This window comes from Nerophis ophidion, linkage group LG20 (assembly GCF_033978795.1).
Source record: "Nerophis ophidion isolate RoL-2023_Sa linkage group LG20, RoL_Noph_v1.0, whole genome shotgun sequence".
In the NCBI taxonomy this organism is placed as follows: Eukaryota; Metazoa; Chordata; class Actinopteri; order Syngnathiformes; family Syngnathidae; genus Nerophis; species Nerophis ophidion.
Window position 1 is genome coordinate 15895108 of NC_084630.1, and position 22995 is coordinate 15918102.

The following is a 22995-nucleotide window of genomic DNA, read 5'->3' on the forward strand; positions in this document are numbered from 1 at the left end:
AAGTGATAGAGTGGCCGTGCCAGCAACTTGAGGGTTGCAGGTTCGATTCCCGCTTGTGCCATCCTAGTCACTGCCGTTGTGTCCTTGAGCAAGACACTTTACCCACCTGCTCCCAGTGACACCCACACTGGTTTAAATGTAACTTGGATATTGGGTTTCACTATGTAAAGCGCTTTGAGTCACTTGAGAAAAAGCGCTATATAAATATAATTCACTTCACTATGCAAGGCATACCTGGTCAACAGCCATACAGGTCACACTGAGGGTGGCCGTATAAACAACTTTAACACTGTTACAAGTATGCGCCACACTGTGAACTCACACCAAACAAGAATGACAAACACATTTTGGGAGAACATCCGCACCGTACCACAACAGAACAAATACCCAGAACCCCTTGCAGCACTAACTCTTCCGGGAAGCTACAATATACACCCCCGCTACCACCAATTATCAGTTATTGTTCGCCATGTATACGTCTAGCTCCAGAGTATATAAAGTCACCAAAATCTAATGGACAATGAAGGTGAAGACAAAATAGTGAGCAGTGTCCTGACCATATATCCAGATCCCTAGATTGATTGTTGTCAAATGCTCTTTATCACATTGTTTCCGTGTCTAATAAAGATTTTTTATACTGTCTCAGGTGTGATTCACAACAATAGGGCCCCACAGCACACTGGATTCCAGTTCATTGAAATAGCACAACACTGGATATTGTTTAGACAAGTTACATTTAAGAACTTGCACACAAAGCCACACTGGAGGTGACTATGACCTGCACATTTTCTGGGCTTGCATATTGTAAATAATTCAATGTATATACTCTGATGATGAACTTGTGTGATGACTGTATTATGCTGATAGTATATATTTGTAACATGAATTGATTAACGTGGACCCCGACTTGAATAAGTTGAAAAACTTATTGCGGTGTTACTATTCAGTGGTCAATTGTGCAGAATATGTACTGTAATGTGCAATCTACTAATAATATTTTAAATCAATCAATCAATCAATCAATCAATCAATGAATCAATCAATCAATCAATCAATCAAGGGGGAGACAGGATCTTAAAGGACAATTGTGTGGGTGTGGACAAGGATAAGATTTGGTGGGATTTACCCTGGATAACCTTAATGTAAACAGGGCCTAAAGGTCCCCAGGCCGCACTTTGGACACCCTAATATATTTTTAACTAAACATTTTTGTCCAAAGTAGGATTAAAAGATACAATCTGTTTATTAAAGGCTCGAACGTTTAAATCAGGGGTGTCCAAACTTTTTCCACTGAGGGCCGCACACTGAATAATCAAAGCAAACCGGGGGCCATTTTGACATGTTTTTATTTCAGAAACCAATACTTGTATAAAAATATACATTTAGGCCTCCACTCAGGCTTGATCCCAGGGACCCCAAAGGATTTTGGTCAAAAAAAACATTTAAAATGTGTCATTACGTTGTATTATTGTTATTCAAGTTTTAAATTTCTAGGGCAGGGGTGTTAAACTCAAATACAGAGTGGGCCAAAATTTTAAACTGAACAAAGCCGCGGGCCAAGGTTGAACAAATTAACCTTTTAATAGGGACCCAAACAAGTTTTGCATTGAATATTGAACGAGCAAGGTTTGTATAACTTTATAGTGACATGCAAAATCAATTTTTAAATAATAATAATAATACTAATTTAAAAATATCAATTGTATATAAAATACAATTTAAATAAAAAAATTGAATGCCTCTTTCCTATTTGCAGCTTTCTGATGTAAATATCAACATTAACTTGGCGGGGTTTGGTGGTAGCGGGGGGTGTATATTGTAGCGTCCCGTAAGAGTTAGTGCTGCAAGGGATTCTGGGTATTTTTTCTGTTGTATTACGGTGCGGATGTTCTCCCTAAATGTGTTTGTCATTCTTGTTTGGTGTGGGTTCACAGTGTGGCGCATATTTGTAGCAGTGTTAAAGTTGTTTATACGGCCACCCTCAGTGTGACCTGTGTGGCGGTTGACCAAGTATACGTTGCATTCACTTGTTTGTGTGTAAAGTCCGCATATAGTATGTGACTTGTTTGTATGGCGAAAAAGCAGACGGGACGACGGGTTGTAGAGGACGTTGAATGTAGTGCCTTTAAGGCACGTCCCCAATGATGTTGTTTGGGTGGAAATCGAGAGAAATTCCGGGAGAATGGTTGCCCCGGGTGATTTTCGGCAAGGGCACTGAAATTCGGTAGTCTCCCGGGAAAATCGGGGGGGTTGGTAAGTATGAGTATTAGTGGTGAATGCGGTGTTATAATACCGGCGGTCCAGCTCTAATGTTAATTTGATATTGCCTCAAGGGCCAAATTAAATTACACGGTGGGCCAAATTTGGCCCGCTGGCCAGAGTTTGACACCCTTGCATTAGGTCTATCTGTCAATATAACGTTTTTAAAGATTTAAGTTGTATGCCCTTTTTGTCAAAGAAAACCCTGTTTTGTTATGGAAAAAAAACACAAAATATGCAATAGTTTCCCACAATAGAATTTTAAAGTGGAATATTTGAGATTATAGAATAATTGGAGCCTTAAAAATGTCAACACATAATACCATTGATTTCAATTTTTTTTTCTAGCAATGACACAAAAAAATTCGCATTAAAATTATTGTGAATCCAAAAGGGTCGTACTCATTAAAAATAAAAAACTTTTTTTTTTTTTTTTTACTGTTTACTTTAAACACAATCGTCTTGAGATCAACTTCGGATCCATCAGTCAATTATAACTTTTATTGTTGTTTATGTTTTCGTTTGTTCATTTTAGGCCCTTCTTTTTTTATATGGCAAACAGAAAATATGCAACATTTTCCTCCAAAAATATCTCAAAGTGGAATATTTAATGTGACATTGATTTTGATTATTATTTTTATTTTTTTAAAGAAAATAACAGCCTGTATGGCAGCTTTGTGTTATTAGAGTAAACATTGCAACATTTTCTTGTCACATTTCACCTGTTTACTCTTTTATACCACTTTTTCAGTTTTGTTTTTTTATCGTATTTTTAGAATGTGCTTAGGGCTGTTAAAAAATTGCCCACTTTGAACACCCCTGGTTTAAATAAAAAAAGAAAAGAAAACAAGTTTGTCTGTGTCCGTCCAGAAAAAGAGGGCGGGGTCTAAGTTCCCTGACCGGCGGACACTCCGCCTCTCAGTCGCCCGGTAACCAGGCTTCCGTTGGCGGATTCCAGGCTGACAGCCGGCACTTTCACGGATCCGGACAAATGACGCTTTTGCAATTCCGACTAAAGGATATAAAAAAAGCAGCGAGTGAACTCCGGGGGGTCGTGGAGGCGTTTTGTGCCACGTCGACGTTCGAAACTCCGACACTTTTGTGTCTTTCCTGGAAGTCATCAGCGGCGGACTCATCGGAGTTTCAACACGTGTCCGCGGAGGAACATTCGGCACTTTTTGTCTTCCCGGTGCGGTTAAGGTTAGGGTGTAACCTTCCGCTTTTAAAGCACCCCCAGGCTCGCTGCTCCCCCGGACTATAGTGAACCCGAGGCTGCCGACCGCCCTCGTTTTGTCCCGCAGGTGAAGGCGTGTCTGTGGGCGGGGAAGGGGAGCTTTGTTCTCCGCAAACACCTCCACTTTGTTCCGAGAAAGCCGACATTCGCCTCATCCGCTGGACTTTATTCCCCTCAAATGAGAGCCTCCGGAGCGGGGGATCTACTTTCCTCTTCCGGTCGGCCATGAAAGCGGGCTAGTTTTTAAAAAGTTCGGTGTTTTTATTCGGGGCTAAAAGTGTTGGTTGAAGACATGGCGTTGTCTCAGATCCAGTGTCTGGACGAGCACCATGTCAACTGGCGTATGAGCGAGAGCAAGCCGGAGTTCTTCTACAGCGAGGAGCAGCGGCGCGCCCTGGAGGCTCTCATCAGCCAGGGCCGTGATGCGTTCACGGACTTCCTCCGGGAGAACGCCATCCGGGACTTCTTGTCGGAGGCCGAGCAGGAGCACATCGCCCGCGCAGCGGAGGTGTACCGGCCCGGGCACGAGCACTGCCCGAGGCCGGAGACCCCCGGCCACGCGGGGAACACCACCCCAGGCTCCGGGGAAGATGGCGGGGACGGCGAGGTGTCGCTCCAGTACTGGCCGGACCGCTCCGAGGCCTCCGTGGCGGAGCTGGACCTCGGCTGGCCGGACGCCATCTCCTACCGCGGGGTCACGCGCGTCAACGTGTACACGCAGCCCCCCGCCTACGCGCACGCGCACATCAAGGAAGTGGTGCGCAAGAGCATCGCTTCTGCGCAGAAGGTAGGCGAGCGTGACGTCATGACATGTTCACAAATAACAACTTTTTTGAACACATTCTGTGTAGTTTTGCGCAATTATGTCGTTTGTGTTTAATCGTGTCATTTAACCAGGAAAACTAATTAACTGAAGGGAGTTTGCATCAACTTCGGTGCAAAAGTTGCATTATTATGAGAATTCAATCAAACAATTAATGTTTATTTATATAGCCCTAAATAACAAGTGTCTCAAAGGGCTGCACAAACCACAACGACATCCTCGGTAGAGCCCACATAAGGGCAAGGAAAAACTCACCCCAGTGGGACGTCGGTGACAATGATCAATCAATCAATCAATGTTTACTTATATATATCCCTAAATCACTAGTGTCTCAAAGGGCTGCACAAACCATAACACAAACCACTACGAGATGACTATGAGAAACCTTGGAGAGGAAGCATATGTAGGCACCCCCTCCCCCCAGGGGACCGAAAGCAATGGATGTTGAGCGGGTCTAACATGATATTGTGAAAGTCCAATCCATAGTGGATCTAACATAACCGTGAGAGTCCTGTCCAAAGTGGACCCAACACAGAAGTGTTTCGAAAGTTTTACCACTTTCTTGTAACTCAATGAATTATGGGGGTTAAAAGGGACGAGCGGTAGTAAATGGATGGACGGAATTTGTATCTTAATGACTTAAGCTTTATTTGACACTGACTTTATGTATCAATTTGGTTTTGCATTTGAACTTTAACTGTTTTTTTGCTGACCAATTGAATACATTTTTAAGCAGTGTGTGTTTAATATGTCAGTTTGTCCAAATAAAGTGTTTAAACGTTCAGCCTGTAAAGATTCAGTGTAAAAAAAAATCCAGCGCAGAAATATTTTTTGCTTCAAATCTCAAGACCCACCAGGGAAGCAAGCGTGACGTCATGACATGTTCACAAACAACAAGTTTTTTGAACTTATGCTTTGTAGTTTTTCTCGATTGTTGTTTATTGGTTCAATCGTGTCATTTAACAAGGAAAACTAATTAACTGAAGGGAGTTTGCATCCTGTAATTATCAAATTCGGTGCAGAAGTTGCATCATACTGAAAAGTGTTTTAAAGATTTACCACTTTCCTGTAACTCACTGAATTATGGGGGTTAATTAGTGTTTTAATTAATGCAGCTTTATTTGACACTGAATTTATGTAACTATTTTTTTTTGCATTTATACATTTTAACAGTTTTTTTTTTTTTTTGCTGACAATGAAATCAAATACAACATTTTTAAGCAAAATGTGTGTTTAAAATGTCAGTTTGTCCAAAGACAGTGTTTCAACGTTCAGTCTGTAACGATTCAGTGTCAAAAAAATCCAGCGCAGAAATATTTTTGCTTTAAAACTCAAGACCCACCAGGGAAGCAAGCGTGACGTCATGACATGTTCACAAACAAGTTTTTTGAACTTGTGCTTTGTAGTTTTGCTCGATTATGTTGTTTGTGTTCAATTTTGTCATCTAACAAGAAAAACTAATTAACTGAATGGAGTTTGCATCCTGTAATTATCAAATTAGGGGCAAAAGGTGCATCATACCGAGAAGTGTTTCTAAAGATTTACCACATTACTTTAACTCACTGAATTATGGGGGTTAATTAGTGTCTTAATTAATTCAGCTTTATTTGTTTAAAATGCCAGTTTGTCCAAATACAGTGTTTAAACAGTCAGCCTGTAAAAATTCAGTGTCAAAAAAATCCAGCGCAGAAATATTTTTGCTTCAAAACTCAAGACCGATTTTCAGTAAATTAAGACTGAAACAATCGATCCTGTCTCACAACAAGTCAATGAGGTTTCATGTTCGAAGTCCCTTAAGATTTATGCACTGAATTTTTTTACACTGAACTTTTTTTTTTTACACGGATTTTTTTCGCACAAATTCTTTTTACACTGAACATTTTCGCACTAAATTTTTTTACATGGAATTATTACACACTAAATTTTTAAACACACATTTTGCTCACAATTGTTTATTAAATGAAATTTTTAAGCATAATTTTGATGTAAAAAAAAAAAAATCAGTTCACAAAATTCAAACGCAAAAAATTCAGTTACATAAATTTGGTATGCAAATTTCGAAATAAGACACTAACCTCTTTGCCAAATTTATCGACATATTTGAAACCCTTGTCAGTACTTTTCATCCATCCATCCATCCATTTTCTACCGCTTATTCCCTTTTGGGGACGCGGGGGGTGCTGGCGCCTATCTCAGCTTCAATCGGGCGGAAGGCGGCGTACACCCTGGACAAGTCGCCACCTCATCGCAGGGCCAACACAGATAGACAGACAACATTCACACTCACATTCACACACTAGGGACCATTTAGTGTTGCCAATCAACCTATCCCCAGGTGCATGTCTTTGGAGGTGGGAGGGCCTATCCCCAGGTGCATGTCTTTGGAGGTGGGAGGGGCCTATCCCCAGGTGCATGTCTTTGAAGGTGGGAGGAAGCCAGAGTACCCGGAGGGAACCCACGCATTCACGGGAAGAACATGCAAACTCCACACAGAAAGATCCCGAGTCTGGGATTGGACCCAGGACTGCAGGACTTTCGTATTGTGAGGCAGGCACACTAACCCCTCTACCACCGTCAAGCCCCTCAGTACTTTTCAGTGTCAATAAAAATTGAGGATCAATTTTTATATTGTGTGTCATCTCGTTTAAAAAAAGCTAACAATGGCATGCTTATGGTTAGCATTAGTGACATTGAAAAATATTTATACTTTTTTAGTTAATCTGACAGGTATACACTAAGATGTACACCCACTAAATGAGCTAAAAAAAAGAGAGCACGCTTATGTTAGCATGCTAAAATGCTAACTGTAACATGTGTTAAGTACCAAAATATATAACTCTGAGGTGTGAACCTGAAAACATTTTTTTTAATGCTAGCATCATGGAAACTTTGCAAGTATCAAAATATGACTGAGGTATAACCCTACAAAATTAGCTTTAAAAAGTTAGCATGGTAGCAGGTGTATGATTCGTCAAGTAACAAAATGTTTGACGTTAAGGCATTTAATTTTGTATTTAATGACATTTTCAGCATAATTTTGGTGTAATAAAAAAAATCAGTTCACAAAATTCAAACGCAAAAAATTCATTTAATTAGAAATGCAAATAAAACAACTTTCGAAATAAGACACAAATTAACTTCTATGCTGAAGTTATCGACATATTTGGAACCATTGTCCATACTGTTCCGTGCACTCCAGTGTCAATAAAAACGGAGGCCAGAGGTGTATATTGCGTTCATGTGTTCATAAAGTAGTGATTTGATGCTTTTATGTATTCTCCGAAAGTCAAAGGTGTCCAACAAGGTAATTGTGATACATTACATTTTGTAAACATGGGGCAAAACCAATCCACTGTAGACACGCCAAGATGTTATATATGCATTAGTTCTGTCCAATTAATAAATATTTTAATCAGATATGATCACAGTTTTCAATTTACATCAATCATGGTGATTACTTGCTTGCATGATTTAAATTAACTTTAAAAAAAATCAATATTTTGACACAAATGCTATTTTATTGCCACGTCATTATTAGTATACTTCATTGATATCAGCATTTCAAGTCTTGCATTTTGAAATGTTTTATTTTAGTTTTGTTGTTTCTTTTAGATAAGCGGAAGAAGATGGATGGATGGATGGATGGATGGATGGATGTTTCTTTTAGTAGAGATCTACCCATATGTTTTTTTTTCCAGGGCTGATACCGACACCGATCAAGGCCGATAACTGATATTTGGAGCCAATATCCATTTGCAGTAAAATGTATTTAAACATGAATAGTACATGTCAGTAAACAGTTGGACAAGGCTTTACGTTATTTTTTTTTGTTTTTTTAAATATTTCTTAGGAAACGTTGGACCAGTAGTGACATAATGTTTTGTGCAGCGCTAATGTTGTGGTTAAATTAGCAGCAAAACAAATCAGGGGATTTTACAAACCCCGTTTCCATATGAGTTGGGAAATTGTGTTACATGTAAATATAAATGGAATACAATGATATGCAAATCCTTTTCAACCCATATACAGTTGAATGCGCTACAAAGACAAGATAGTTGATATTCAAACTCATAAACTTATTTTTTTTTTGCAAATAATAATTAACTTAGAATTTCATGGCTGCAGCACTTGCCAAAGTAGTTGGGAAAGGGCATGTTCACCACTGTGTTACATCACATTTTCTTTTAACAACACTCAATAAACGTTTGGGAACTGAGGAAACTAATTGTTGAAGCTTTGAAAGTGGAATTCTTTCGCATTCTTGTTTTATGTAGAGCTTCAGTCGTTCAACAGTCCGGGGTCTTGTTGTCGTATTTTACGCTTCATGATGCGCCACACATTTTTGATGGGAGACAGGTCTGGACTGCAGGCGGGCCAGGAAAGTACCCGCGCTCTTTTACCACGAAGTCACGCTTTTGTAACACGTGGCTTGGCATTGTCTTGCTGAAATAAGCAGGGGCGTCCATGATAACGTTGCTTGGATGACAACATATGTTGCTCCAAAACCTGTATGGACCATTCAGTATTAATTGTGCCTTCACAGATGTGTAAGTTACTCATGCCTTGGGCACTAATACACCCCCACACCATCACAGATGCTTGCGTTTTTTAACTTTGGGCCTATAACAATCCGGATGGTTATTTTCCTCTTTGTTCCAGAGGACACCACATCCACAGTTTCCAAATATAATTTGAAATGTGGACTCGTCAGACCACAGAACACTTTTCCACTTTGCATCAGTCCATCTTAAATGATCTCGAGTCCAGAGAAGCCGGCGGCGGCAGGGTATTATTGATAAATGGGTTTGGCTTTGCATAGTAGAGTTTTAACTAGCACTTACAGGTGTAGCGACCAACTGTAGTTACTGACAGTGGTTTTATGAAGTGTTCCTGAGCCCATGTGGTGATATCCTTTACACACTGATGTCAGTTTTTGATGCAGTACCGCTTAAGGGATCAAAAGTTCGTCATATAATCACTTACGTGCATTGATTTCTCCAGATTCTCTGAACCTTTTGGTGATTTTACAATCCATAGATGGTAAAATCCCTAAATTCCTTGTAATAGCTCGTTGAGAAATGTTGTTCTAAAACTGTTCGACAATTTGCTTAAAAAGCGGTGACCCTCGCCCCATCCTTGTTTGTGAATTACTTAGCATTTCATGGAAGCTGCTTTTACACCCAATCATGGCACCCACCTGTTCCCAATTAGCCTGCACACCTGTGGGATGTTCCATATAAGTGTTTGATGAGCATTCCTCAACTTTTGTCAGTATTTATTGCCACCTTTCCCAACTTCTTTCTCCTGTGTTGTTGGCATCAAATTCTAAAGTTAATGGTTATTTGCACACAAAAAAAAAGTTCATCAGTTTGAACATCAAATATGTTGTCTTTGTAGCATATTCAACTGAATATGGGTTGAAAAGGAATTGCAAATCATTGTATTCCGTTTATATTTACATCTAGCACAATTTCCCAACTCATATGGCAACGGGGTTTGGACAAACACTTTTATTATGCGTGTTTAAGAGGAGCATCGACATTTGTATTTTAAAATATGAGAATTGGTAAAAAAAATATGTGATTTCTCTACATTACAATGACACACCATTTACTCAATATTACACAATTTCATATCAGCTAATGGATTTAATACATTTTAAAGTTTCCTCTTAACGAAACCCGTAATTATTGCGAACATATAAATAAAAACAATTCTGGGCTCCTTTACATAGTTTATAGTTGACACATTTTTCTAGATGATTGACAGAAAGTATTAGAAAGTGTGAGCTGCTCTGGCGGAGATATTTTTTCTGTCTTCGCCATCTCTGTCGCTTTGTAATTTGATTGAATGAAGGATCATGAAACTGGTGGCGCGCTTTTAAATATTTCATCAAAGTGAATTGACACATAAGTACATTTTTGATCTGCTCTTCAGGGTTTACCACTACGGTCAACTCGTTAAGATTCTTCAATTTTAGAAACAAAGAAGTATTTATAGTCTAGTTGTGGTTGACGTCTAGTCTGCAGTTTTCTCCAGTCAATGTCGAGTTTGCCTAACGAGGTCATATCTGTCTGTCATCAGTGGGACTGTCTTGGACCGATCCTTCCGCGGCACATGCACACACACGCCGAAGCATTCGCAAAACAAGATCGACGAGGAAACGCCCTTTGATAACTTCAACAACAAATAGGTGACATCATTAAATGTCACACGATAGACTCTATCGTGTCCAACCTTTTCCCAGTCAGGGCCACGGACTGGATAAATCAAAAGATGTGGTGGCTTTTTTGGTAGTTTTAACCTTCCATTCCAGTACAATATATAGATTTGTTTTTTTAAATAACTACAAAATGCAATTTTGGTCAATTTGATTTGAATGCTAAACAGCCAAAGCCAAACTTAAAGGCTAACAGTTAGCACGCTGGCCAGATAGCGTCATCGAGTTTGAGCAAAATTAGTTTAAAAAAGCTAACCATAGCATGCTTGTGGTTAGCATTAGTAAAATTGCAAAATATATACACTTTTTTAAGTTAATTTGACAGGTGTACACTCAGATGTACACCCGCTAAATTAGCAAAAAAAAAAGTTAGCATGCGAAAATGCTAACTGTAACATGCGTTAAGTACCAAAATATAAAACTCTGAGGTGTGCACCTGAACATTTGTTTTTAAATGCTCGCATCATGGTAACTTTTCAATTACCAAAATATGACTGAGGTGTCACCGGGGTGTCACCGGGGCCCCCCTCTGGAGCCAGGCCCGGAGGTGGGGCACGATGGCGAGCGCCTGGTGGCCGGGCCTGTTCCCATGGGGCCCGGCCGGGCACAGCCCGAAGAGTCAACGTGGGTCACCCCTCCAATGGGCTCACCACCCATAGCAGGGGCCATAGAGGTCGGGTGCATTGTGAGCTGGGCGACAGCCGAAGGCAGGGCACTTGGCGGTCCGATCCTCGGCTACAGAAGCTAGCTCTTGGGACGTGGAACGTCACGTCACTGGGGGGGAAAGAGCCTGAGCTAGTGCGCGAAGTCGAGAAATTCCGGCTGGATATAGTCGGACTCACTTCGACGCACAGCAAGGGCTCTGGAACCACTTCTCTCGAGAGGGATTGGACCTTCTTCCACTCTGGCGTTGCCGGCAGTGAGAGGCGACGGGCTGGGGTGGCAATTCTTGTTTCCCCCCGGCTCAAAGCCTGTACGTTGGAGTTCAACCCGGTGGACGAAAGGGTAGCCTCCCTCCGCCTTCGGGTGGGGGGACGGGTCCTGACTGTTGTTTGTGCTTATGCACCAAACAGCAGTTCAGAGTACCCACCCTTTTTGGGAACACTCGAGGGAGTACTGGAAAGTGCTCCCCCTGGTGATTCCCTTGTCCTACTGGGAGACTTCAACGCTCACGTTGGCAACGACAGTGAAACCTGGAGAGGCGTGATTGGGAAGAATGGCCGCCGGATCTGAACCCGAGTGGTGTTTTGTTATTGGACTTCTGTGCTCGTCACAGTTTGTCCATAACAAACACCATGTTCAAACATAAGGGTGTCCATATGTGCACTTGGCACCAGGACACCTTAGGTCGCAGTTCCATGATCGACTTTGTAGTTGTGTCATCGGATTTGCAGCCTCATGTTTTGGACACTCGGGTGAAGAGAGGGGCGGAGCTTTCTACCGATCACCACCTGGTGGTGAGTTGGCTGCGATGGTGGGGGAGGATGCCGGACAGACCTGGGAGGCCCAAACGCATTGTGAGGGTCTGCTGGGAACGTCTGGCAGAGTCTCCTGTCAGACAAAGTTTCAATTCCCACCTCCGGAAGAACTTTGAACATGTCACGAGGGAGGTGCTGGACATTGAGTCCGAGTGGACCATGTTCCGCACCTCTATTGTCGAGGCGGCAGATCGGAGCTGTGGCCGCAAGGTAGTTGGTGCCTGTCGGGGCGGCAATCCTAAAACCCCTTGGTGGACACCAGCGGTGAGGGATGCCGTCAAGCTGAAGAAGGAGTCCTATCGGGTCCTTTTGGCTCATAGGACCCCGGAGGCAGTGGACAGGTACCGACAGGCCAAGCGGTGTGCAGCTTCAGCGGTCGCGGAGGCAAAAACTCGGACATGGGAAGAGTTCGGGGAAGCCATGGAAAACGACTTCCGGACGGCTTCGAAGCGGTTCTGGACCACCGTCCGCCGCCTCAGGAAGGGGAAGCAGTGCACTATCAACACCGTGTATGGTGCGGATGGTGTTCTGCTGACCTCGACTGCGGATGTTGTGGATAGGTGGAAGGAATACTTCGAAGACCTCCTCAATCCCACCAACACGTCTACCTATGAGGAAGCAATGCCTGGGGAATCTGTGGTGGACTCTCCTATTTCTGGGGCTGAGGTCGCTGAGGTAGTTAAAAAGCTCCTCGGTGGCAAGGCCCCAGGGGTGGACGAGATCCGCCCGGAGTTCCTTAAGGCTCTGGATGCTGTGGGGCTGTCTTGGTTGACAAGACTTTGCAGCATCGCGTGGACATCGGGGGCGGTACCTCTGGATTGGCAGACCGGGGTGGTGGTTCCTCTCTTTAACAAGGGGGACCGGAGGGTGTGTTCCAACTATCGTGGGATCACACTCCTCAGCCTTCCCGGTAAGGTTTATTCAGGTGTACTGGAGAGGAGGCTACGTCAGATAGTCGAACCTCGGATTCAGGAGGAACAGTGTGGTTTTCGTCCTGGTCGTGGAACTGTGGACCAGCTCTATACTCTCGGCAGGGTTCTTGAGGGTGCATGGGAGTTTGCCCAACCAGTCTACATGTGCTTTGTGGACTTGGAGAAGGCATTCGACCGTGTCCCCCGGGAAGTCCTGTGGGGAGTGCTCAGAGTATGGGGTATCGGACTGTCTTATTGTGGCGGTCCGTTCCCGGTACGATCAGTGCCAGAGCTTGGTCCGCATTGCCGGCAGTAAGTCGAACACATTTCCAGTGAGGGTTGGACTCCGCCAAGGCTGTCCTTTGTCACCGATTCTGTTCATAACTTTTATGGACAATTTCTAGGCGCAGTCAAGGCGTTGAGGGGTTCCGGTTTGGTAACCGCAGGATTAGGTCTCTGCTTTTTGCAGATGATGTGGTCCTGATGGCTTCATCTGACCGGGATCTTCAGCTCTCGCTGGATCGGTTCGCAGCCGAGTGTGAAGCGACCGGAATGAGAATCAGCACCTCCAAGTCTGAGTCCATGGTTCTCGCCCGGAAAAGGGTGGAGTGCCATCTCCGGGTTGGGGAGGAGACCCTGCCCCAAGTGGAGGAGTTCAAGTACCTAGGAGTCTTGTTCACGAGTGAGGGAAGAGTGGATCGTGAGATTGACAGAGGGATCGGTGCGGCGTCTTCAGTAATGCGGACGTTGTACCGATCCGTTTTGGTGAAGAAGGAGCTGAGCCGGAAGGCAAAGCTCTCAATTTGCCGGTCAATCTACGTTCCCATCCTCACCTATGGTCATGACCTTTGGGTCATGACCGAAAGGATAAGATCACGGGTACAAGCGGCCGAAATGAGTTTCCTCCGCCGTGTGGCGGGGCTCTCCCTTAGAGATAGGGTGAGAAGCTCTGCCATCCGGGAGGGACTCAAAGTAAAGCCGCTGCTCCTTCACATCGAGAGGAGCCAGATGAGGTGGTTCGGGGATCTGGTCAGGATGCCACCCGAACGCCTCCCTAGGGAGGTGTTTAGGGCACGTCCAACCGGTAGGAGGCCACGGGGAAGACCCAGGACACGTTGGGAAGACTATGTCTCTCGGCTGGCCTGGGAACGCCTCGGGATCCCCCGGGAAGAGCTTGACGAAGTGGCTGGGGAGAGGGAAGTCTGGGTTTCCCTGCTTAGGCTGTTGCCCCCGCGACCTGACCTCGGATAAGCGGAAGATGATGGATGGATGGATGGACTGAGGTGTAACCCTACAAAATCATATACCTATTAGCATGCTAACAGGTATATGATTTGTCAAGTAACAAAATGTTTGACGCTGAGGCGTAAATATGAAAAAATTAGCAAAAAAAAAAAAGCTATAATGCTAATATTAGAATGCTAACAATTATGCTGCGCGCCATTAAAAGATAGCATGCGAAATGTAAGATGCGTTAAGTACCAAAATGTATTACTCTGAGGTGTGTACCTGAAAAATGTGTTTGAAATGCTAGCACAGTGGTAAATTTAGTATGTATCAAGTACCAAAATGGGACTGAAGTGTATGTTGCATGTTAATGTTAGCATGCTAACTATAACATGCGTTAAGCACCATAATTAATTACTCTTGTGTGTATATTTTTTTAAATGCTAGCATGGTTACTTTAGCATGCATCAAGTACCAACATGTGACTGAGGTGTATACCCACAAAATTAGCAAAATAAATCTAGGATACCAACAGATATCATTCATCAAGTAAAACAATATTTGACGCTGAGGTGTACACAGGAGAAATTAGCAACAACAAAAAAAGCTAGCATGCTAATATTAGAATGCTAACAATTGTGCCACGAGCCATTAAAAGATAGTATCTTTATGTTATGGATGGTAAAATGCTAACTGTAAGATGCGTAAGAACCAAAATATATTACTCTGAGGTGTGTAACTGAAAAATGTGTTTGAAATGCTAGCATCGTGGTAAATTTAGCATGCATCAGGTCCCAAAACGAGACTGAAAAAGTACCATTCGTCAAGTAACAAAATATTTGACACTGAGATGTATGTATGAGAAATTTGCTAAAAAGCTGGCATGCTAAATTAGAATGATAACAATTGTGTCGCGGGCGGTTAAAAATGAGCATGTTAATGTTGGCGTGCTAAAATGCTAACTATAACAGGCGTTAAGCTCCATAATTAATTACTCTTGTGTGTATATTTTTTTAAATGCTGGCATGGTTACTTTACCATGCATCAAGTACCAACATGTGACTGAGGTGTATACCCACAAAATTAGCAAGATAAATTTAGGATACCAACAGATATTCATCAAGTAAAACAATATTTGACGCTAAGGTGTACACATGAGAAATTAGCAAAAAAAAAAGCTAGCATGCTAATATTAGAATGCTAACAATTGTGCCACAAGTCATTAAAGGATAGCATCTTTATGTTAGCATGGTAAAATGCTAACTGTAAGATGCGTTAAGAACCAACATATATTACTTTGAGGTGTGTACCTGAAAAATGTATTTGAAATGCTAGCATCGTGGTAAATTTAGCATGCATCAAGTCCCAAAACGTGACTGAAAAAGTACCATTCGTCAAGTAACAAAATATTTGACACTGAGATATATGTATGAGAAATTTGCTAAAAAGCTGGCATGCTAAATTAGAATGATAACAATTGTGTCGCGGGCGGTTAAAAATTAGCCTGTTAATGTTGGCGTGCTAAAATGCTAAATATAACAAGCGTTAAGCACTATAATTAATTACTCTTGTGTGTATATTTTTTAAATGCTAGCATGGTTACTTTACCATGCATCAAGTACGAACATGTGACTGAGGTGTATATCCACAAAATTAGCAAAATAAATCTAGGATACCAACAGATATCATTCATCAAGTAAAACAATATTTGACACTGAGGTGTACACATGAGAAATTAGCACACAAAAAAAGCTAGCATGCTAATATTAGAATGCTAAAAATTGTGCAACGAGCATTTAAAAGATAGCATCTTTATGTTAGCATGGTAAAATGCTAACTGTAAGATGCGTTAAGAACCAAAATATATTACTCTGAGGTGTGTACCTGAAAAATGTGTTTGAAATGCTAGCATCGTGGTAAATTTAGCATGCATCAAGTCCCAAAACGTGACTGAAAAAGTACCATTCGTCAAGTAACAAAATATTTGACACTGAGATGTATGTATGAGAAATTTGCTAAAAAGCTGGCATGCTAAATTAGAATGATAACAATTGTGTCGCGGGCGGTTAAAAATGAGCACGTTAATGTTGGCGTGCTAAAATGTTAACTATAACAGGCGTTAAACACCATAATTAATTACTCTTGTGTGTATATTTTTAAATGCTAACATGGTTACTTTAGCATGCATCAAGTACCAACATGTGACTGAGGTGTATACCCACAAAATTAGCAAAATAAATCTAGGATACCAACAGATATCATTCATTAAGTAAAACAATATTTGACGCTGAGGTGTAGACATGAGAAATTAGCAAAAAAAAAGCTAGCATGCTAATATTAGAATGCTAACAATTGTACAACGAGCCATTAAAAGATAGCATCTGTATGTTAGCATGGTAAAATGCTAACTGTAAGATGCGTTAAGAACCAAAATATATTACTCTGAGGTGTGTACCTGAAAAATGTGTTTGAAATGCTAGCATCGTGGTAAATTTAGCATGCATCAGGTCCCAAAACGAGACTGAAAAAGTACCATTCGTCAAGTAACAAAATATTTGACACTGAGATGTATGTATGAGAAATTGGCTAAAAAGCTTGCATGCTGAATTAGACTGATAACAATTGTGTCGCGGGCGGTTAAAAATGAGCCTGTTAATGTCGGCGTGCTAAAATACTAACTGTACCATGCGTTGAGTACCAGTATATATCACTCTGTTGTGTGTACCTGAACAATTTGTTTAAAATGCTAGCATGGCAACATTAGCATGGTAATATTCTTACTACACAATTAGCTAACCAAAAAAAAGCCAGTATGCTAACAAGTATCATTCGCTAAGTAATAAATTATTGAGAAATGAGCACAAAAGTTAGCATGCTAATATTAGAGCCGTTAAAAAATGGATATAGTAGGCAGAGCATATTGTGAAACCCCCAAAAGAGAATACATGGCGGGCCGGGACTAGGTGAACATTTGCCAATGATACTTCAACTTGCTTTATGAATTATATATTTATTTAAATAAAACATTTTTTCTCCTCTGTTGGCGCTAGGAATTTTCCAAATGGGGTCCCAAGGACCCCATCAAGTCATAAAAACGGGGTCCCACAGTACATTTTTGGGGTCCCACTTTTTGTAAGTGTTTTGAAAACAAATGATACACGTTCACATTATCCTGTTATATCTCACATTCTATATTGTGTTTTGGAAAAAGGTTGTCTTAAACGTTGCTTAATTAAATAAAAAAAATAACACAAAAGTAAACAAATGTTTATGTACATGTATTCAGTTATAAACATTCATTCGCTTTCTTCTTTCCTTCATGGATCTAAACTTTACCACTGCCGCTAGTTTTTTATATGTTTTTATTTAATAAGTTGTGGGTGTGGGCAGCACGGTGGAAGAGGGGTTTGTGCGTCTGCCTCACAATACGAAGGTCCTTAGTAATTCTGGGTTCAATCCCGGGCTGGGGATCTTTCTGTGTGGAGTTTGCATGTTCTCCCCGTGACGGCATGGGTTCCCTCCGGGTACTCCGGCTTCCTCCCACCTCCAAAGACATGCACCTGGGGATAGGCCCCTCCTACCTCCAAAGACATGCACCTGGGGATAGGCCCCTCCCACCTCCAAAGACATGCACCTGGGGATAGGCCCCTCCCACCTCCAAAGACATGCACCTGGGGATAGGCCCCTCCCACCTCCAAAGACATGCACCTGGGGATAGGCGCTCCCACCTCCAAAGACATGCACCTGGGGATAGGTTGATTGGCAACACTAAATGGTCCCTAGTGTGTGAATGTTGTCTGTCTATCTGTGTTGGCCCTGTGATGAGGTGGCGACTTGTCCAGGGTGTACCCCGCCTTACTCCCGATTGTAGCTGAGATGTTTTGCTTTGGTCATGAAATGATAATAATGGTGTGCCAGGGCATACATTACATACATTTTATAGTTAAGGCTTAAATCTCTGGAGTCTACATCAAAATGTTTTAGTTTTTTCATGTAGTTTTTTTGTTTGTTTGTTTTCCGCCCTTTTTTGTCAAATAAAACTATGTTTTAATGGCAAACACACAAAATATTCAAAATCTTCCACCAAAAATATTTATCAAAGTAAAATATTTGAGGTGAAGTAATCGGAGCCTTGGATAGGTCACTAATTCATATTAACATTGATTTTGATTCAATATTATGTTTTGAGCAATGACCGTTTGAAAGAAAAAAAAAACAGCTTTGTTTTATTAGTCAAGATTGCAACTTTTTCTAAGTTACATTTAGTTTTTAAGCTTTTTTATTGTTTATTTTGATAGTATTTTTAGAATGTGCCGTGGGCCTTTAAAACATTAGCTGTGGGCCAAAAATGGCATCTTGGTGGACACTTTTGACACCCCTTCTATAAATAATAAAAAACTAAATGTGATTAATCTATGGAGACAAATCAGAGCTCGGCAACGCATGCGCGTTTATCATAACTCTCTCTGTCTCTGCCCCTCCCTCACCAATGCTGCTGCGTGCACACAACTTCACAATTGGTTTTGTTTTCAACCCCTTCTTAACCCTGAACGTACATTGAAAATACACGCAACCCTAACTCAAAATGCCGGACATTTGAGGCATTGAAGAAACTCCACCCGGACAGCCCCGCAAATGAGGACATGTCTATGGTCAGTCTACGACAGGGGTCACCAACCTTTTTGAAACCAAGAGCTACTTCTTGGGTACTGATTAATGCGAAGAGCTACCAGTTTGATACACACTTAAATAAATTGCCAGAAATAGCCAATATGCTCAATTTACCTTTAACTCTATGTTGTTATTAATAATTAATTATATTTATCTTTCTGCAAACACTGATCATCTTAATGATTTCTCACAATAAATATATATAGAAACACATAATTATTTTTATAAATATATTTCAACTCTTTAAAATTCAAAATTCAACCGAAAAAAAGAAGAGAAAAACTAGCTAATTCGAATCTTTTTGAAAAAAATAAAAAAATATAATTTATTGAACATCAATAGTAATTTTTCCTGATTAAGATTAATTTTAGAATTTTGATGGCATGTTTTAAATAGGTTAAAATCTAATCTGCATTTTGTTAGAATATATAACAAATTGGACCAAGCTATATTTCTACCAAAGACAAATATTTTTTTTAAATTTTAATCATAAGTTTGAGGAAATATTTCACAAATATTCTTCGTCGAAATAACAGAAGCTAAAATGAAGAATCAAATTAAAAACATTTTATTATTCTTTACAATAAAAAATTGTTTTACTTGAACATTGAATTAAATTGTCAGGAAAGAAGAGGAAGGAATTTAAAAGGTAAAAAGTATATGTGTTTAAAAATCCTAAAATCATTTTTAAGGTTGTATTTTTTCTCTAAAATTGTCTTTCTGAAAGTTATAAGAAGCAAAGTAAAAAAAATAAATGAATTTATTTAAACAAGTGAAGACCAAGTCTTTATAAATAAATAAATAAATGGGTTGTACTTGTATAGCGCTTTTCTACCTTCAAGGTACTCAAAGCGCTTTGACACTACTTCCACATTTACCCATTCACACACACATTCACACACTGATGGAGAGAGCTGCCATGCAAGGCGCCAACCAGCACCCATCAGGAGCAAGGGTGAAGTGTCTTGCTCAGGACACAACGGACGTGACGAGGTTTGTTCTAGGTGGGATTTGAACCAGGGACCCTCGGGTTGCGCACGGCCACTCTCCCACTGCGCCACGCCGTCCCTAAAATATTTAAAATATTTTCTTGGATTTTCAAATTCTGTTTGAGTTTTGTCTCTCTTAGAATTAAAAATGTCGAGCAAAGCGAGACCAGCTTGCTAGTAAATAAATACAATTTAAAAAATAGAGGCAGCTCACTGGTAAGTGCTGCTATTTGAGCTATTTTTAGAACAGGCCAGCGGCGACTCATCTGGTCCTTACGGGCTGGTCTACGATATAGAAAATCCTTGCATAGTTCTTAAAGGGGAACATTATCACAATTTCAAAAGGGTTAAAAACAATAAAAATCAGTTCCCAGTGGCTTGTTTTATTTTTTGAAGTTTTTTTCAAAATTTTACACCTCCCGGAATATCCTTAAAAAAAAGCTTTAACGTTTTTGATTTTCGCTATTTGCGATGCGACCGTCCATTTCCCTGTGACGTCATACAGTGCTGCCAATACAAACAACATGGCGGTTACCACAGCAAGATATAGCGAAATTAGCTCGGATTCAGACTCGGATTTCAGCGGCTTAAGCGATTCAACAGATTACGCATGTATTGAAACAGATGGTCGGAGTATGGAGGCAGATAGCGAAAACAAAATTGAAGAAGAAATTTAAGCTATTGTGCGAATAGCTATTGACGCTATTCGGCCATAGCGTGGGTGTACCTAATGAAGTGGCCCATAGCATGGCTGCCTTATTAGCATCGCGGGTAAAATGTGCGGACCGAACGATCAGGACTTTCGCATCTTGTGACACTGGAGCAACTTAAATCCGTCGATTGGTAAGTGTTTGTTTCGCATTAAATGTGGGTATCTAGTTTCAAATGTACATACCGCTACCGTAAATAGCTTGTTAGCATCGATTTGCGTAGCATGTTAGCATCGATTAGCTGACAGTCATGCCGCGACCAAATATGTCTGATTAGCACATAAGTCAACAACATCAACAAAACTCACCTTTGTGATTTCGTTGACTTAATCGTTGCAAATGCATCTGCAGGTTATCCATACATCTCTGTGTCATGTCTGCCTTAGCATCGCCGGTCAAATGTGAAGACACTCTGGTACATTCATTGGGGGTCTGGCGGCAGATTTCTTGCCAGTGGTGCAACTTGAGTCCCTCCCTGTTAGTGTTGTTACACCCTCCGACAACACACCGACAAGGCATGATGTCTCCAAGGTTCCAAAAAATAGTTGGAAAACGGAAAATAACAGAGCTGAGACCCGGTGTTTCTAATGTGAAAATGAATATGGCGGGTGTGTTACCTCATTGACGTCACGTTCTGACGTCATCGCTAAAAGAGCAATAAACAGAAAGTCGTATGACTTGCCAAAATTCACCCATTTAGAGTTCGGAAATCGGTTAAAAAAATACATGGTCTTTTTTCCGCAACATCAAGGCATATATTGACGCTTGCATAGGTTTGGTGATAAAGTTCCCCTTTAACTGTTGGAAGTGTGACTAAAACTGCGCATATTTCTTCAGCGTACGCAAAAGTTAGCCTCTGTTAACGCCACTTGTGTCCCGTCCGACGTGTGTGCGCGCAGGTGATCGCTGTAGTGATGGACGCCTTCACCGACGTGGACATATTCCGAGACCTGCTGGACGCGGGCTACAGACGGAAAGTTCCGGTGTACATAATCATCGACATCGCTGCAGTGCCCTGCTTCCTCTCCATGTGCGGCAGAGCCGATATGCACCGCGGTCACCTAAAGGTAGGTGCGGACAAACAAGAGGGTGTTTTCATGGGCTCTCCTCTTCATCACTACTTTTTCCACTGCGATACAATCTAAAACAGGCCTGGGTATTTATTTTGACTCGGGACCCAAGTTTAGTGAAAAAAAAGTGTTTATCTTTAGGAACACTAACACAAAAGCTCACAATAATGTCTGATTGAATGCTAAAAACGTTATGACAGACTGCCTTTAAAAAAGGAATGAAATTGTATTTTTTTTTTTACTGAATGAGACACCCAGAATGTACATGAAAGTAAATAATTTACAATATTAACTATGAACGATAAAACACTGAATATTGACAACATATGAATTTCACCCCCCCTCTTGATCGACATATATTACAATCTAGCAAAACGCAACAAAAATGCAACAAACACAGAAAAATATGAACGTGAAGGGTAAAACTTCATTCTGTAGCGGAGGGACACTTCAATTGATGCTACAAATTAGCAGTGGTGATACTTTTTATAGCAACGCTTTTGCCGCATACTAGACATATTACGGTTGTCTGTTCAACATCTTCCCGCTTGAAGCCAAACCAGACGATGGACCCCCTGCTGTTTTTCTTGGGAATTAATTATTCTTCCTGTTTGACCTGGGGGCCCACGTGTAGAGAAAAAAAAGTGTCTATTTTGAGGAAGACTAACACAAAAGCTCACAATAATGTCTGATTGAATGCTAAAAATGTTATAACAGACCGCCTTTAAAAAAGGAATGTAATTTCATTTAATTTTTTTTATTGAATTAGACACCCAGAATGTACATGAAAGTAAAGAATTTACAATATTAACTATGAACGATAAAACACTGAATATTGACAACATATGAATGTCACCCCCCCTCTTGATCGACATATTTTACAATCTAGCAAAAGGCAACAAAAATGCAACAAACACAGAAAAATAGGAACGTGAAGGGTAAAACTTCATTCTCTAGCGGAGGGACTCTTCAATTGATGCTACAAATTAGCAGTGGTGATACTTTTTATAGCAACGCTTTTGCCGCATACTTGACATATTACGGTTGTCTGTTCAACATCTTCCCACTTGAAGCCAAACCAGACGATTGACCCCCTGCTGTTTTTCTTGGGTATTAATTCTTCTTCCTGTTATGATCCGCTGCCCGGATCATATTCTGTTTGGGTTTTCGAGTCACGTGTGTTTTCTGTTGGTTTTCGACTCCTTCGGTTCCTGTTTGTGCACCTCTGAGTTGGTTACCATAGTTACTTATTATTTTCACCTGCTGCTTGTGTTCCGGACGCTGTTGCGTTTGGACCAGATGTTCCTCCGAGGGAATTTAAGTTGCTGGTCAATCCCAAATTCTTTTGATGACACATAAGCTGCTTTTAAATGATAACCCAGAACAGAATAGGTATTTTGCAA

The 22995-nt window shown here is 41.1% G+C and overlaps 2 protein-coding genes across 6 annotated transcripts in view; one reads left to right on the forward strand and one right to left on the reverse strand.

The window, feature by feature from the left end:
• The window catches only part of slc5a10 (solute carrier family 5 member 10), a 117313-nt gene that overhangs the window by 38132 nt on the left and 56186 nt on the right, over positions 1–22995 (reverse strand). The gene's annotated exons all lie outside the window — the stretch shown is intronic.
• The window catches only part of fam83gb (family with sequence similarity 83 member Gb), a 55632-nt gene continuing 35793 nt past the window's right edge, over positions 3157–22995 (forward strand). For 3 of the 4 annotated variants that reach the window (XR_009803103.1, XM_061880584.1, XM_061880583.1), the window contains exons 1-2: positions 3157–4280; positions 21422–21589. Coding sequence is in view for 3 of the 4 variants with exons in the window: in XM_061880584.1 (XP_061736568.1) it covers positions 3786–4280; positions 21422–21589 (663 nt within the window). In the remaining variant the exon portion in view is untranslated. The remainder of the gene's footprint in view (positions 4281–21421; positions 21590–22995) is intronic. The other variant, XM_061880582.1, reaches the window with a different exon arrangement.